The 15107-nt window shown below is 35.7% G+C and overlaps 3 protein-coding genes across 3 annotated transcripts; all 3 read left to right on the forward strand.

Annotated features, from left to right (window-relative positions):
- The first annotated feature begins 796 nt into the window (after nt 1-796).
- Nucleotides 797-2242, forward strand: LOC132047841 (LRR receptor-like serine/threonine-protein kinase SIK1). Its single transcript, XM_059438820.1, has one exon. The coding sequence runs from the start codon at nt 797-799 to the stop codon at nt 2240-2242; it is 1446 nt and encodes a 481-aa protein (XP_059294803.1).
- Nucleotides 2243-2262: 20 nt separating this feature from the next.
- On the forward strand, nt 2263-3339 carry LOC132047842 (probable LRR receptor-like serine/threonine-protein kinase At4g36180). The gene has a single exon (XM_059438821.1). It carries the CDS (start codon nt 2263-2265, stop codon nt 3337-3339), a length of 1077 nt encoding a protein of 358 aa, XP_059294804.1.
- A 9032-nt stretch (nt 3340-12371) lies between these two features.
- LOC132046590 (anthocyanidin 3-O-glucosyltransferase 5-like) lies at nt 12372-14232 on the forward strand. Its single transcript, XM_059437268.1, has one exon. It carries the CDS (start codon nt 12487-12489, stop codon nt 13966-13968), a length of 1482 nt encoding a protein of 493 aa, XP_059293251.1. The 5' UTR covers nt 12372-12486; the 3' UTR covers nt 13969-14232.
- The last annotated feature ends 875 nt before the right edge of the window (nt 14233-15107 follow it).

The following is a 15107-nucleotide window of genomic DNA, read 5'->3' on the forward strand; positions in this document are numbered from 1 at the left end:
CCTTTCCCCTTCCCCCCCTCCGTCCCCCGTGTGAGTTCACTGAATAAATATAAATATTTAAATGTGAACCAAATAATTATTGTATATTAATTTGAGATTGCTACTCATACGATATATCTGCATCTGCGCGTGAGATTTCTTAACTGCGAATAGTCATGTTAAGAATTCAAAAATTTCCACAGCTATAATATGTGTGGTTGACTTTAATTTGGAAAACTGCTGAAATGCATTTCTCAAAATAGTCATTTGCACCGAGGATATTGCAATAGATATAGGGTGTGTTTGATACAAATAAAAATGTTTTTTTGACAAATAAGTGGGTTTTTTAAACTTATTTTCTAGTGTTCAGTAAGTAAGCAAAAAATTATTATTTCAAGAGTATTTATATGTAATAGCAGAACACAATGGGGGTGGGAGTGGGGTTTCGAGGTAGGTGGTGGGATGGTCAAGGAATGAGGGTTAGAGGCGTTGGGTGGGCGGGGAAGACACAATGAACTTGAAATGTTACTTATGAAACTTATTTTTCCTATATTTTCCTCATTTTAAAAAATTTGTTTTGCTAGAAAAAATGTCTTTCAAAATATTTTGACCAACCAAACATTAAGAAATTGGAAAAATTCTCTCCATACCAAACACACCCACAGAGATGTAAGATTTTCTTCTGTTTCGTGGAAAAAATCCAAGTGAACAGATTCTTCATTTGCATTTTGCCGCTATCCTTTTCCATTTTTGGTGCTATATAATGGTGTAACTCTTGCAACCAAGCCAATCAAGTGTCCAAATCCCTTCGAAACATATGGAGAAGCACATTTTCTTATTGATTCTTCTCTTTTTATTTCAATATTATTCTATTTTTATATCAAGTGCTCCCTCAATTGAGACAGACCAACAAGCTCTACTAGCTTTCCGAAATCTTGTTATAAATTCCAGTCTTTTTCTGGCCAAGAACTGGACTAAGAATTCTTCTTTTTGTTCTTGGTTTGGTGTCACTTGCAGTACAAAAAGGCAAAGGGTTGTAGCCTTGACTCTTCCTAATTTGCAACTTCAAGGCACTATTTCACCGTCTTTGGCCAATTTGTCCTTTCTCATAGAGCTCAATCTCGGGAACAACTTTTTCCATGGCAGCATTCCTTACGGCCTTGGCCAATTGCCTCGCTTGGAAGTGATTGATGTTCAAAACAATCAACTAGAAGGAAGTATTCCAACAAGTCTATTTCAACACTGGAGAGTTCAAAATATTTCATTGGCTTTCAATAAATTCAGTGGTGAAATGTGGAAAGGTCCATGGTATGTACCGGAACTCAGAGTCTTAAATCTCAGGAACAATAGCCTCACAGGTATAATCCCTCCTTCGGTTGGAAATGCCACAAAGTTGTTGAGCTTCAGTTTGTATGGGAATAGAGTCAGCGGCAACATTCCAAAGGAAATCGGTAATCTAAGCCAACTTGCATTTCTGTCCTTGACTGATAATCAGTTAACAGGTTCTATTCCGACAGTACTGTTTAATATCTCGTCGCTACTTGCCTTATCTCTTGCAATGAATAGCCTTTCTGGTCCTCTCTTGCTTGGTGAAGGGAATATTGTCTCAAATATGGAGTTTTTAAGTATTTCTTACAATCTAATTTCTGGTCACATTCCTTCCAACATTTGTCAATTCACAGAGCTCAAAATGTTGTCCATATCTTGCAACAACATAACTGGAGAAATACCCAAAAATATTGATTGTTTAGCAAAGCTCGAGAAGCTCTATATTGCATATAATTTCATAAGTGGGACTATTCCTATTTCATGGGGCAATATTTCCTCTCTACAAGCTCTTAGTTGTTCAAGCAATCCCATGGTGGGGCAAATTCCTCCAGAATTAGGGAAGCTATCCAATTTGGTGCAATTAAGCTTTCAGGATACTTATAATCTTATTGGTCAAATTCCAGATGCTATTTTTAATATATCTTCTTTGGAATTCATTTCTTTCAGTTTCAACAAACTCTCGGGGAGAATTCCAACCACTACAGGTCTTCATCTTCCCAATCTTAAGGGACTTTACTTAGCACACAATCAGCTCGAAGGGGAAGTTCCTCTGTACATCACAAATGCATCCAAGATATCCTATTTGGATCTTAGCTCTAACTTTTTCAGAGGCACCACTCCTAATAACTTGGGAAATCTTCGTGAGTTGCGAGTACTATTCCTATTTGATAATCAACTTACCAGTGAACCGTTGAGCATGAATTGCGATTCTTAGATTCTTTGGTGGACTGTAGGATGTTGCGGTATCTAGAAGTGAATTCCAATCCGTGGAATGGAGTTCTGCCCAGTTCTATTGGGAATCTTTCATCTACTATTGAAGTATTTGATATATCAGATGCACAAATCAACGGCCTCATCCCCATTAGTATAGGCAACATGAGCGCTTTATTTGACCTAGACTTTCAAGAGAACAACTTGACGGGAACCATTCCTTCTGAGGTCGGTAATCTTGAACAACTCCAAGGTCTACGTCTAGCTAGCAATAAATTACAGGGGGGTATTGTAGAGGTAGTATGTCATTTATCTAATTTGGTTCAATTAACTATAGATGATAATGAGCTCTCTGGGTTGATTCCAGAATGTATAGGAAATCTTAGCATGCTACAAGAATTTTATTTGGGTTCTAACAAATTTTCATCAACAATACCTTTGAGCCTTTGGAAAATGAGTAGTCTTCTCAGTCTAGACGTGTCACAGAATTCCATAGAGGGAGAGGTTCCAGTGAATATTGGGGAACTGAAGGCCATGGTAGAACTATATCTTAATGGTAACCACTTTACGGGCATGATACCAAGTACATTGGGGGACCTCCAAAACCTGAAGTCTCTTCACGTATCGAACAATTCATTTTCAGGCACAATTCCATTCTCCTTTGGCAACTTGATAAGTTTGGAATTCTTGGATATGTCTTTAAATGCTTTGTCAGGTACCATTCCTAAGACATTGGAAAAACTCTCATACCTTAAAAACATCAATGTCTCATTTAATAATTTAGAAGGTGAAATACCCAGTGGTGGTGTGTTTGCAAATTCCACTCTACAATCATTTCTCGAACAAAGGTTCATGGAATGCACATATCGAGGTTCTGCCGCGCTATCACTAACTCGGACATCAATCAAAGTTGAAGAAGCTTGTGCTAAAAATTGTTATTCCGGTGTTTACTTTATCCTTTCTGATATTCTTGTTTACTTCAATATGGATAATGAAACGACGGAAGAAGAGAAAGTCCAAAGACGTGGAAAAGGTACCGGAGGTCAAGATGCATCAATTAATATCTTATCACGAGATTCAACGAGCAACAAATTATTTTGATGGATCAAATTTAATTGGTGTGGGAGGTTCTGCTCGTGGTGCACAAAGGCACATTATCTAGTGGAATCGGTTGCAATAAAAGTTCTCGAATTTGCAACGGTATACGCAAGAGGTTTGATACTGAATGTGAAGTGATAAGAAATGTTAGGCACAGAAATCTTGTACCAGTGGTTACTACTTGCTCTAGCGAATACATTAGAGCCTTTGTCTTGCAATATATGCCAACCGAGTCTTCAGAGAACTGTTGTACAAAGAAGATTGTTGCTTGAACTCCTTCAAAGAGTTGCCATAATGCTTGACGTGGATGGTCGTTGAATATCAGATCATAGTCATCATACTCATATCGTTCATCGCGATCTAAAGCCACCAACGCCTTTTCGACGAAGAAACTGTGGAAAAAGATGTCGGGTGATTCTGGAATCTCCAAAATTTTAGTTATAAGCAAGTCAATGGCACATACCGAGACATTGGGCACTCTTGGATATATTCAGACCAGGTATACTAGTCTCTTTCTTTTTTAGTTATCGAAGACACTTTTTATTTCACAAAATATTGTTAGTACATAATTATTGTTATATCGGATGAGTAATGCTTTATCATTTTTCGTTTCTTTTAAGAATATGGCTCGGAGGGAATAGTGTCCACTAGTGGTGATGTTTACAGTTATGGCATCATGCTAATGGAGGTCTTGGCAATAAGAAGACCAACAGATAAAGAGATATTCTACGAAAATCTCTGTTTCAGAGGAGTGACAAGCATTTCCAAGAACTATAAATGGAAGTCAGGATGCCAAATCTTTTTCCCGATGAAGAACAAATCACTTCCAAAAGTGAATCGTATAATTTCATGATAGAATCGGGCTTTAGATTGCACAAAGGAAACCCCCGAATCAAGAATAACCATGAAAGATGTAGTCAAGAGGCTTAACAAAATCAAGAACACATTTTTGGAAATGTAGAAGTTAGCATCTCTTCCTGTGGTGTTCTTTCAGCGTTGCAAGTTAATATGTTGCTTTTTGGTTACGTGGTTTCTTTAGTAAAGTCGCCGCCTGTACTACTTAGAACCATGTATTGTTTGTACTTCAGAGTGTTGCATTTCCCACATTTTGTGATTTCATATTTGAGTGGTTTTGAAACTGTTTTACCTTTTGAACTGATTATGGTTTGAGTGCTTGAATAAACTAGAATGTCCCTCCTTTATTCACATTTTATTTCCGGGTTTTTAAATTAATTAATTAAAATATTTTATTTTACTACTATTATCGCTATTAATATCATTACTTTCATTTACTATTTTTCTATCAACATTACTTTCGTTACTTTATCACAAAATCTTTAATAGCTCATCATTGTTTCATTTTCGAATTTTGCACTCGTTACAATTAATCTTACTTTATTAAATCCTTTAATTTCTATTAATTACTATTTACCTTCGCATAATATACATTGTACTAGATATTAAATTAAAAGCCCAAGAAAAAATTAAAATTAAAAAGAAAGGCCAACAATTTTCAGCCAACTAATATGCCCAAAACACATAGCCCAAACGGATCCTTAATGGACCGACCCATCTAAACTACCCGACCCGGCCCTTTGTTTTTTTTATTCAATTTAATCCCTAATCCCTTTCTCCTTCTCCTTTCACCAGAACCTCCCTCTCTCTCTCTCTCTACCCGCTCCCTCTTTCTCCTCTCTCTCCGCACAAAAACGTCATCTTTCCCTCTCCATTATCGAAAGCCGAGACCACTCTTCAACCATAGCGAGTCAAACAAACCCTTTTCCGTGCAATCGGCTCATCTCTTTCTCTCTCTATTTCAGTAGAACCCGGCCCCTTTTCAACATCACGGACCTTGCCCTTCCATTTCTCACAAAACTTGTCCGTTTATCGCCGAACCATCTGTCGTTGACAGAGGAGATTCTCCCCCTTTTCGCTCCAAGACACGTTAATCTTCAAAAGTCAGAAAAGGGTCTAACCATTTTTGAGCAAGGTCCGAGTTGATCACGTGATTTGAAGCCCAACGTTCGGATTAACAAGATTTTGGACTCATTTTCGAATTTGGATTTCAAAAAATCCCGCCCAATCCAAATCGAAACCCTAGCCTTAAGCCTATAAATAATCACTTCTTCAGTCAGAAAAAGGAGAGTTCCTTCAGCTGCCTTAAACCCCTCAAAATACTTTTACAACTATATCGACTATCTCTGCAAAATTCGCGTCTGGCTTTGGGTTCGTCTCAATCTGAGATTTGAACCATTCGTCGTGTTCGAGTGCAGATTCGGGACTCGAAGTCTTCAGTTCGCTGCGCACAAAAAATGTAAGGACCCTTCCTTTGGTCTAGTTTCAGTACTAATTCGTATGTGGTTATATGTGATTAATTGTTATATTAAGCATGTTTAATAGACTTAACATTAGGAGTCTGTTTTTGTTAGTTTGATATGGGGTCTTATCTTTGATTAATGGTTGTTGTGTATGATTAATTTTGTTTGGTTTAGTTTCAGTTTTAGTATAAAGCTGTCATGTCTTGATTAAGTGTATGAGCATGTTTGTATGTTTGTTTAGCTTAACTGAAATACTAGCACATAATTAGATGTTTGCTTGAATTAATTTGGATATTAGCTTGTGCTTATATATGATTTGGTTGCTGGATTAGTGAACTAAATTAGCATGTTAACAACTTTAGTAATAGAAGACTGTTCATTTTAGTCTAAGTATCTATGTATTAGTAAATGATTTGGTTTTGATAAGTGTTTAGTGTCAATATAAATCTGTCTTGTTTAGTTAGTCTTCGGCATGTTCGTATTTGGTTCAAACGATGTTGTCAAGATTAAACATGGCCAATAGGGGCCTGAGTTCAACCACATTTGCTTATAACAATATGCAGCATCTCTGTTAAACACTGCTTTTGCCTAAAATGACTTAATTGTTAAGACTCATTCAATAGAAATAGTAGCCTGCTACGGAACAAATGTATATGTTTAGGTTGAAATCACAAGGTCTCAGCTGCATTTACTCTTTAACATAGTTAGACTTGTCATTTGTTGAATCCATGAACAAGTCATCTGCCATTGGCTTAGTTAATGTCTAAATAGATGGGGTGACCTGAGTTAGGTTTACTGCCTAGAGTTTTGACCAAATATATGCTTATGAGAGGCTGATTTGCTGTTGAATGCCAATCCCTGTATAACTTGACTAGTATCCTACCTTTAAACCTTTATGATTCTGTACGTGATAGGTTTTTAGTACAATGTATTGCCTGTTTGATACTCTGCTTACATGATTTAAATAGTCACAATGGATTAATCCCCATGTTTGATCCCTATTTTACTATTTGAGCCAAAAATGGTAACTTCAAACCCCTTATTGCTTTCCTCCTCCAAGTGAAAATAGTAACATGTTTTTTGTGTATGGTGGGCTAATATGATGTCCATGTTAGAACTTTAGAACTCGGATCCTATGCTTTTTCTCTAAGTATATGCCATGTCTAGAACTGCTAGGCTAAAATGTATATATGTTGGTCACATTCCTCCCCTTTGTGGCTGTTATTAGAATTATTTGTTGTGTTCGATCATTAGTCATCATAGCCTTACCCTTAAAAGAAACAAACAGATTCTCACCTTGAGCTGACTCTCACATTATGTGATTGGGCCGCGGCCATGTTTGTGGTTTAACTTGCTTTAAATATGAACATACATCACACTTGATAAAAGAATACGGCTGTTGCTTTCTTTAACCAGTTTGTTGACAAATTTGTTGGACTCTTTGAATTGGATGGAGTTATTGAACCACTGATGCGTTGCTGAGCTGGTTCAGTAACGGACGCCGCATTTTTTTATTTTATTTTTATTTTTATGAGTCTCATTTCCTCCACCTTTAGTGGTTGTATGTTGTTAAGGGAAATGATGCAGTTCATACGTTAGTAAGGAGAAGGTTTTAAAGAAAGTCGCCTCACAATATGTTAGAAACTCTAGTTTGCCTCTGTTGGAATTGAGTTGTATGACCTTAAAGCTCATTCCTTGCTATTGTCTGTTGGGTTTACCATGTTTAGCTATGTTGGCCGTATCCCTGCTTTGGCTTATCAAGTTTAATGTGTTGCCTAGGCTTTCTGTTCACTGCTGGGATTTCCCCTGTCTCTATTTCATTTTTTTTAACATACATGAAACCTACGGACCTTCTTTGAGTTTATATTTGTATGTCTAATTTTACTCCCTGATTACATTCTAATCCTTTTCTCTTTCTATTTTATGCATGAATATCGCGCATGAGTCCGGGGACTCGTCTTCCGCATTCGGTGTTGGGCCAAGGCCCAACGAAACATGCTCCACCTCTCTGTCATCCCTCCTCTGCTCGCAGCAAAAAAAAAAAAAAAAAGAAGACAAACTCAGACGGCCAACAATGAAGTGAACGATGGCGTGTTATCTTAAAAATGGGCTGACCCCATTCAAATTAATTTTTGTTTACTTTTCTATTTTCATTTCTTTTATTATTCATTTTATGCATTTGATTTGCGATTATATGATTAACACTTTAGCTGTTTATTTGCTTAGATTAGATGAACCTTAGCAGAATTATTAGATTAGTATGATGAGAGTTAATTTAGAAAAGGAACCAACAATTAATCCCATAGATTTCATTCCCCTTTTCGTGTTGAAATGATTCATAGTCTATAATATTTATAATGGATTTTCAAAATAGCACAACTATATATTTTGAGTTAAAAGAATTAAAATTCACTTTTACTATCTTAGAAGTTGGAAATGTCATCAATTTTTACATTAAGTTAACCTATTTTGGGAAATAAAGAAAACGAATTACTCTATGGATAATAATTCCATTTTAATTCCTTTCCAACATTTGAAATACGTATCCGTAAAATGACTTTTGTACAGTTTATATTGACATGATATTCTTTCTATAAAACCTTTAGACATTTATCAAATTAACTTTACAAACCCTTGTTTTAATTTGTCAATCCGTGTATTTTATTTCTTTCGAATATTCATAAAATATTGCATCAGTGGGGGGGTTTTCTTCAGTTTATTTATAATTAAACTCTTTATACAAATTATTTTTAATCTATATTTTAATCACATTATTACATTTTATTTTAAAACTTTAGCTATATTATTTAAACTTTATCACATTTTTTCAATCTTATTTTAAAATGGCATTCTATTTGAATCTTATTTAAACCCTTTAATGTAAGTCTTGTTTCAATTGGCATTTTTATTTGAAGTCTCAGTCTATTTTAAATCTTATTTAAACAACACTATTATTTTTAAAGACCTTAATAATGCTATAAACTACTTTCTTTTCGATAACACTATATTTACACTTAGCCTAATTAACTTTAAGTCCGGTCGGATTAACCATTGTTAATGGAACTTAGAGGATGCCTAATACCTTCCCTCTAGGTTAATTGAACCCTTACCTAGATCTTTTGGTTTCGTAGATTTAAAACAGAGTTAACTTTAAATAATTACTTTAGGTGTCCTAATTCACCGTAAATAATTAGGTGGCGACTCCTTAACTTTAAATAACCCCGGAATTACTGGGATGTTGTAAACTATTTTGACCTTGGTTAAAATAGGGTATGACACTCAACACTTCATCTCTGTAATCAAGTATTTTTCCAAACTCTTTTACATGATCACCCATGATCTCTAGTAAAACCTTAGCTCTAGCTCTCCTAACAGTGGACCTGCCAACATTACACTAAGTTCCTTCCTAATTGCCTCTTGGAGTTTGCAAATTCTGATGTTTGGTTGTTCAGTAATTCTATCTTTGTAGTAGGTACTTAGAATTGCACATATAGTTCCTTGTTGTTAGAACACATTTATGTTTAGGATGATATGTTTTGATTTGAAAATTCTTGGTTGAATTTTAGAATAAATTAACCAAGGACAACCATCCCTACATGTGACCCTCACCCTTGTAGGCTCATTGACAAACTTATCTAGCTGAATATGCTTCTGAAGTGAATGTATAGTCATAGCATCTCCAAACTCATTAATACTCTGAAAAATCATACCAAGCTGTCATACTACCTTCTTACATGAAAGGTCAAACCTTATGTATTTACTTTCCCTTCTAGGTTTTAAGGTTACCCCCTCCTCAACATCATCCTCATCAGATGTACAACTATATACATCAGAACTAAAGTAAAAAGGTTCATCACCACCCACCCTTCCTTCCAAACCTCTATTGTTAGGTTCTGTTTCATTAAATCCTATGTCTTGTTCAACTTCACCTAAAGGTACATCATCAGGGTTAGGTTGCCCCTTTTTCTCTCTTCTAGTCCTTCTCTTATAAGCCCTCATTTCAGCCCTAAATGTTCTAACTTCCTCATGTACATCAGATCCATCATCACCATCTGGACCATCAAATACTGCCACATGGTTAGATTCTACATCAGATTCAAAATCAGAATTTGTTGAGTCAGATTCCTCATCAACATGGTCACTACTTACTTGATTTACATTTTCACCATCTACAGGTTCAGTTTGTTAGGGTGAATTTTCAGCAGCTTTAGTTTGTGGGGTTGAAGAATTAGTGTGAAATTGAGAGGGTGAAGTAGTAGTGGCTGGAGTTTCAAGTGGTGTATTTTCAGTGGCTGGGGTCTCATTAGGGTTGCTTTGAGAACCATTTGGTTCACATTGGATACCTTCACCAACTTTATTAAAAGCATCACTTTTTGTTTGGTTGTTGGGAACAATATATTCCAATGGCAATGGAGGCATATGTGGTTCATCTACCATGTGGCAGACATAAACCTCCACAATGTCCCCATCTTTCAAACTTAGGGAAAGGTCAAAAATATCCTTGTCACTAAGTATATCTAGAAGAATGTCACTACCAGGGGGCTTCACCTTAAAAGCACAACTTGGACTATATCCTAATTCCTTTATGTAGTCACTAAGCTCAAAATATGACAACCTATCAACATCAACATCTAAGAATTCTATACAATTACCACCCTCATATCTTGGCACACCACTACCAAAATCAAATACCCCACCATAAAACCATCTCAAAGTAACATAAATAAAGTCAGCCATACCTGAAAGTTACAAAGCAACAATATTTAACAAAACCCCTAGCAAGAAAACTATATTAGTAGAGAAATATACTAAAAAATACACAAAAGAAAAAAAACCCTAACCTGCAAAATCGCGACTAATTCCTTTCTTGAGAAAATCAAACTTCACCCAAACTTGAGAATGCAAAAACGACCCTAGAATTCACTGAGTATTACGCGAATTAGTGTAAATGGTGGAAGATCGATTGAAAATTTTCAAGGTAATTAGTGGAAAATGGATTGAAAATCGAAGAGAGAGAGGAGTGAAATAATATTTTGGTTTAAGTTTAGGTGGGTAAACGGTAAATGGAGTGTAAAATGATGATTTGGAATTTTAAAAAGCGCGTTTACTACACTTCAGTTAAAAAAAATGGGGGTCACTAGATAATGCCCACTTAATGGTCACTAAAATACTGAAAAAATAAGACTGGGGGGGGGGGGGAGGGTAATAGGTCACCCGTAAAGGTTGTGTGTGTCATAATTAATCCGACTAAACGTTGAGGGGCATTTGACGATTTTCTCATATAAAGACTACAAGCATTAAATTTGAAATCTTTACAAGAAATAGAAGCAATAATGAAAAATGGATTAGAATCACCAGCTGAAAAACACCACTGCATGTCCTAGCCTACAAATTAGATTAATAGGAGTAACTTAGTTATCTAAGAGTGGATTAGCAGTCCTTTAAGAAGGGAAGAAAAGGATCATTTTTGGGATTTAATTATGCTAGTGATGATCCTCATTCTTCAATTATTATCTCGAGGTTTTCTTATTAACAACAGACAATACTTTGCACTAAACGATATAAGTAGGAATTAAAAATGCTATTGATCGATGATCTTGCTAATTCTTCAATTATTCACTACAAGAAAGAAGACATTTGGTAACAAATTTTTTTTTGTTGCCATAGATAGGTTATTGTTGCAAATAGTACTTTTGGCAATAACATTTTTTTTTTTTTCACACACACACACACACACACACACACACACACACACACACACACACACACACACACACATTGCAACACAACTTTTTTTTAGTGGCAAAAAGTACTTTTTGGAACAATAGTCAATACTATATGACAAGAAAAAAAAAATTATTTTTAAAATATTCATCATATATGCCAACAATAAAATTAAGTTGTTCTTAAAATATTGACATTTACTAACTATATTATTTTTATTGCCACAAGAGCTGTTGCAATTTCTATACTTTCTTGTAGTGATTATCTTGAGGTTTTATTATTAACAAAGACAATACTTTGCACTAAACTATATAAGTAGGAATTAAAAGTATGCTACAATTTGATTCCCCAAAGTTAGTTACTTAGTCTTAGTCTTTCATTATACTCCCTAAATACTTTATTTAGTCTTAGTCTTTCATTATCATTTAGCAGGTCGGTGAATTGTTTATTACAAACTGCATTAAATTATATACCCTTACTACTTAGTTTTTAGTTTTATTTTGCAGGTTCATAAGTAATTTATCAAATTAAAATAAGATGAGTTTGAGCTTGTAATGTTTACTTTTGGTAATAAATGAAGTCAGTTACCCAAAAAAAAAAAATGGGTTTGAAGAAATCAATATAGACAGAAAGATGGGTATGAATTGCTTATTACATACTTTCTAAAAATATATTCCCAAATTACTTTAACTAGTCTTGGTCTTTCATTATTGTTTAGCATGTCTGATGAATTGTTTATTACAAACTGCATTATACTGCTCAGTGGTTGTCTTTATATACTTTTAGCAGTAGGCTGACAAATAATTGATCTTCTTAAAATGAGATTAGAGTTTGAATAGATCGATATAGACAGGAAGATGCATGCGGTGCACTTACTTATTTGAGTTTGGGTCGTAAACATTACTTTGTCAATGATGAATTGTTTATTATGGTTCACGCTTTATAAAAAGTTGACCAATAAACAGGCCTCAACTGTAAATACATACTATATAAATCGCGACAATCAACTTTTCTTCTGTACGTTTCACCTTCTCATTATCACTCACATCTCATCAATACTAGCTGCCTTTTCCATTCACAAATATCTCTCAAACAATACTTTGTAACTATGGCTAACACACAGAAACTTCATGTTGGTCTTCTCGTAAGTCCAGGTTTGGGCCACATCATCCCGGCACTAGCCCTCGGCAACCGCCTCATCACCCGCCATAACGTCTCTGTCACCATTTTCGCTATCACCTTCGGTAGCTCTCCAGCGGAAACAGAGATCCTCACATCCGCCAAAAAGTCAAAGGTGATTGATATAGTTGAAATACCAGCTGTAGATATCTCGCACCTTATTGATTCCAAAACAAAATTGATTACTCAAATTTGCATTCTTGTACGCGAAACTTTACCTGTTGTTAAGTCTGTGATATTTCCTAAGAAGCATACTCTGGATGCTCTTGTCGTTGATGTTTTTTGCCCTGAAGCTTTGCCAATTGCAAAAGAATTTGGGTTACCCAACTATGTATTTATTCCAACAAATGCTTGGTTTACGGCTTTGACTGTATACTGTCCTGTTCTTGACAAAGAAATTGAGGGTCAATATGTAGATCATGATGAACTGTTGAAAATCCCGGGGTGCAAACCGGTTCGACCTGAAGATGTGGTTGATCCCATGGTGGACCGGAACGATCAGGATTATCAAGAATACCTGAAAGTACATGGGAAAGGGTTCTGTTTGTCGGACGGGATCTTGATGAACACTTGGGAAGATGCGGAGACCCGTTCACTCAAAGCGCTTAGAGAAAATGAAATATTGAAAGCAATCGTGAATTCACCGGTTTATCCAATTGGACCGTTAACGAGACACGACCAACAAATCATAGATGGGAGTGCTGATGATAGGAGTTTTGTGCTAAAATGGTTGGATCAACAAACTCCTGATTCAGTGCTATATGTATCTTTCGGGAGTGGTGGGACCATGTCGTCAAAACAAATAATTGAGTTAGCTTTGGGATTGTTGTTAAGTCAACAGAAGTTCATTTGGATAGTGAGGCCACCGTCGGAGCATCGTGCAAACGAGTCGTTTTGCACGACAGGAAAAGGGTATGACGGCACGCCTGAGTACTTGCCTGAAGGTTTTCTAACACGTACAAAAGATTTTGGGTTGGTGATTCAGATGTGGACGGATCAAGCGGAAATTTTGAGCCACCCATCAGTTGGGGGATTTGTGACACACTGTGGATGGAATTCAATTATTGAGAGTATAACAAATGGTGTGCCAATGATTGCGTGGCCGTTATACTGTGAACAGCAACTAAATGCCACTATGCTCACGGAGGAACTTGGAGTTTCTGTCAGGCCAAAGGTGCTGCCAACAAAGAAAGTTGTGGAAAGGGATGAAGTAGAGAAATTGGTGAGAACGGTAATGATGCAATGTGAAGAAGGAAATGAATTGAGGGAAAATGTGAAGAAACTGAAGATGAGTGCAGAGAAAGCAATAAGTGTAGGAGGCTCCTCTCACAATTCAATGTGTGAATTCCTCAAAGACATTGAGAAGAAAATTCATGGTTACAAGGAAAACATGTCTGAGGAAACTTCCTAAAAGGGGTAAGCAAGCATGGTCAAGCTGCTTAAGTTCATTAATGTTGTATTTTAATTTTTTTTCACTTTCTTTTGAATAAGCAGGCAAGAGATGATTGGTAATGGCTATATCTTTGCGGTGGATATTGGTCTATGTTAAGCTTTATATGTGATGTAATTTACAGTGTGGGCTTCTCTTAATATTTGTAATAAACCAAACTCATTGCTTGTAATGATATTTCTCCATTCACCCTTTGCAAGCAATATACTATATCTTTATAATTAATGCATATTTGTATGCGGTAAAAGAAAATTAAAGAACTATAAGCACTATTACCGTCTAATTAATGTATGTAATGATCTTGAGACAACATGAATGACTAAAATCAGCAAAAGGTTACAGAATTTTGAGTGCTTAATTAGCATATAGCATGAAGTCGGCAGCCATTTTGTAATTCTTAGAAGATTTAACTTATATATATTGATAATATAAAAAAGCTTTCCATTGTCAGTAAATTTTAGCATGTTGTAATAGGTAATATATATTATTTTCATTCTACATAGAAACTTCAAACTGTACATTAGATCTCAATGCGCTTTAACTAATTTGAGTACTTAACAGCGGTGAGTTCATAAGAAGCACAGGAATTGTTCAAACTGGTTGGTACTATAGGACATAAGCGTACATGGCATATAGAAAGGGCCCCAGTATGATACTCCTATCACATTTTATGTAGCATTATTTGATTGACCGCGTAGTTTAAGAAAGAACGACTGAGTATTGAAATTTAGGGTCTAAAACAAGTTATATATTTATGTGGCTATAAATTAGAGTATCTTATTAAAAGTAATTGAGGATTTTAAAATTAAAATTATTTCTAAATTAAGTGTGTCAGAGACGGGATGTTGCCAGCGTCAAAGAAGCTCCATTGACCCAACAAACAAACAAATTAGAGCGCATGAAGTGGTGTAGCATCTTAAAGTATGATGGGAAAAGGGTCAAATATACCCCTAAACTTTGCGAAAATGTCTAGATATGCCCTCCGTTTAAAGTTTGGCTCATTTGTGCCCCTGTCGTCCAAGTTTTGGCACATATATACCCCCGAAGACGTTAAATGCCTTGCTGGAATTTCCCAACCAAGTAATTTTTTTTTTTTTTTT

Source organism: Lycium ferocissimum, chromosome 2, assembly GCF_029784015.1.
Source record: "Lycium ferocissimum isolate CSIRO_LF1 chromosome 2, AGI_CSIRO_Lferr_CH_V1, whole genome shotgun sequence".
Classification (NCBI taxonomy): domain Eukaryota; kingdom Viridiplantae; phylum Streptophyta; class Magnoliopsida; order Solanales; family Solanaceae; genus Lycium; species Lycium ferocissimum.

Excerpts from the sequence above, each read along its gene's own strand:
- LOC132047841 (XM_059438820.1), top strand. The coding sequence starts at position 797 with ATGGAGAAGCACATTTTCTTATTGATTCTTCTCTTTTTATTTCAATAT.
- LOC132047842 (XM_059438821.1), top strand. The coding sequence starts at position 2,263 with ATGTTGCGGTATCTAGAAGTGAATTCCAATCCGTGGAATGGAGTTCTG.
- LOC132046590 (XM_059437268.1), top strand. The coding sequence starts at position 12,487 with ATGGCTAACACACAGAAACTTCATGTTGGTCTTCTCGTAAGTCCAGGT.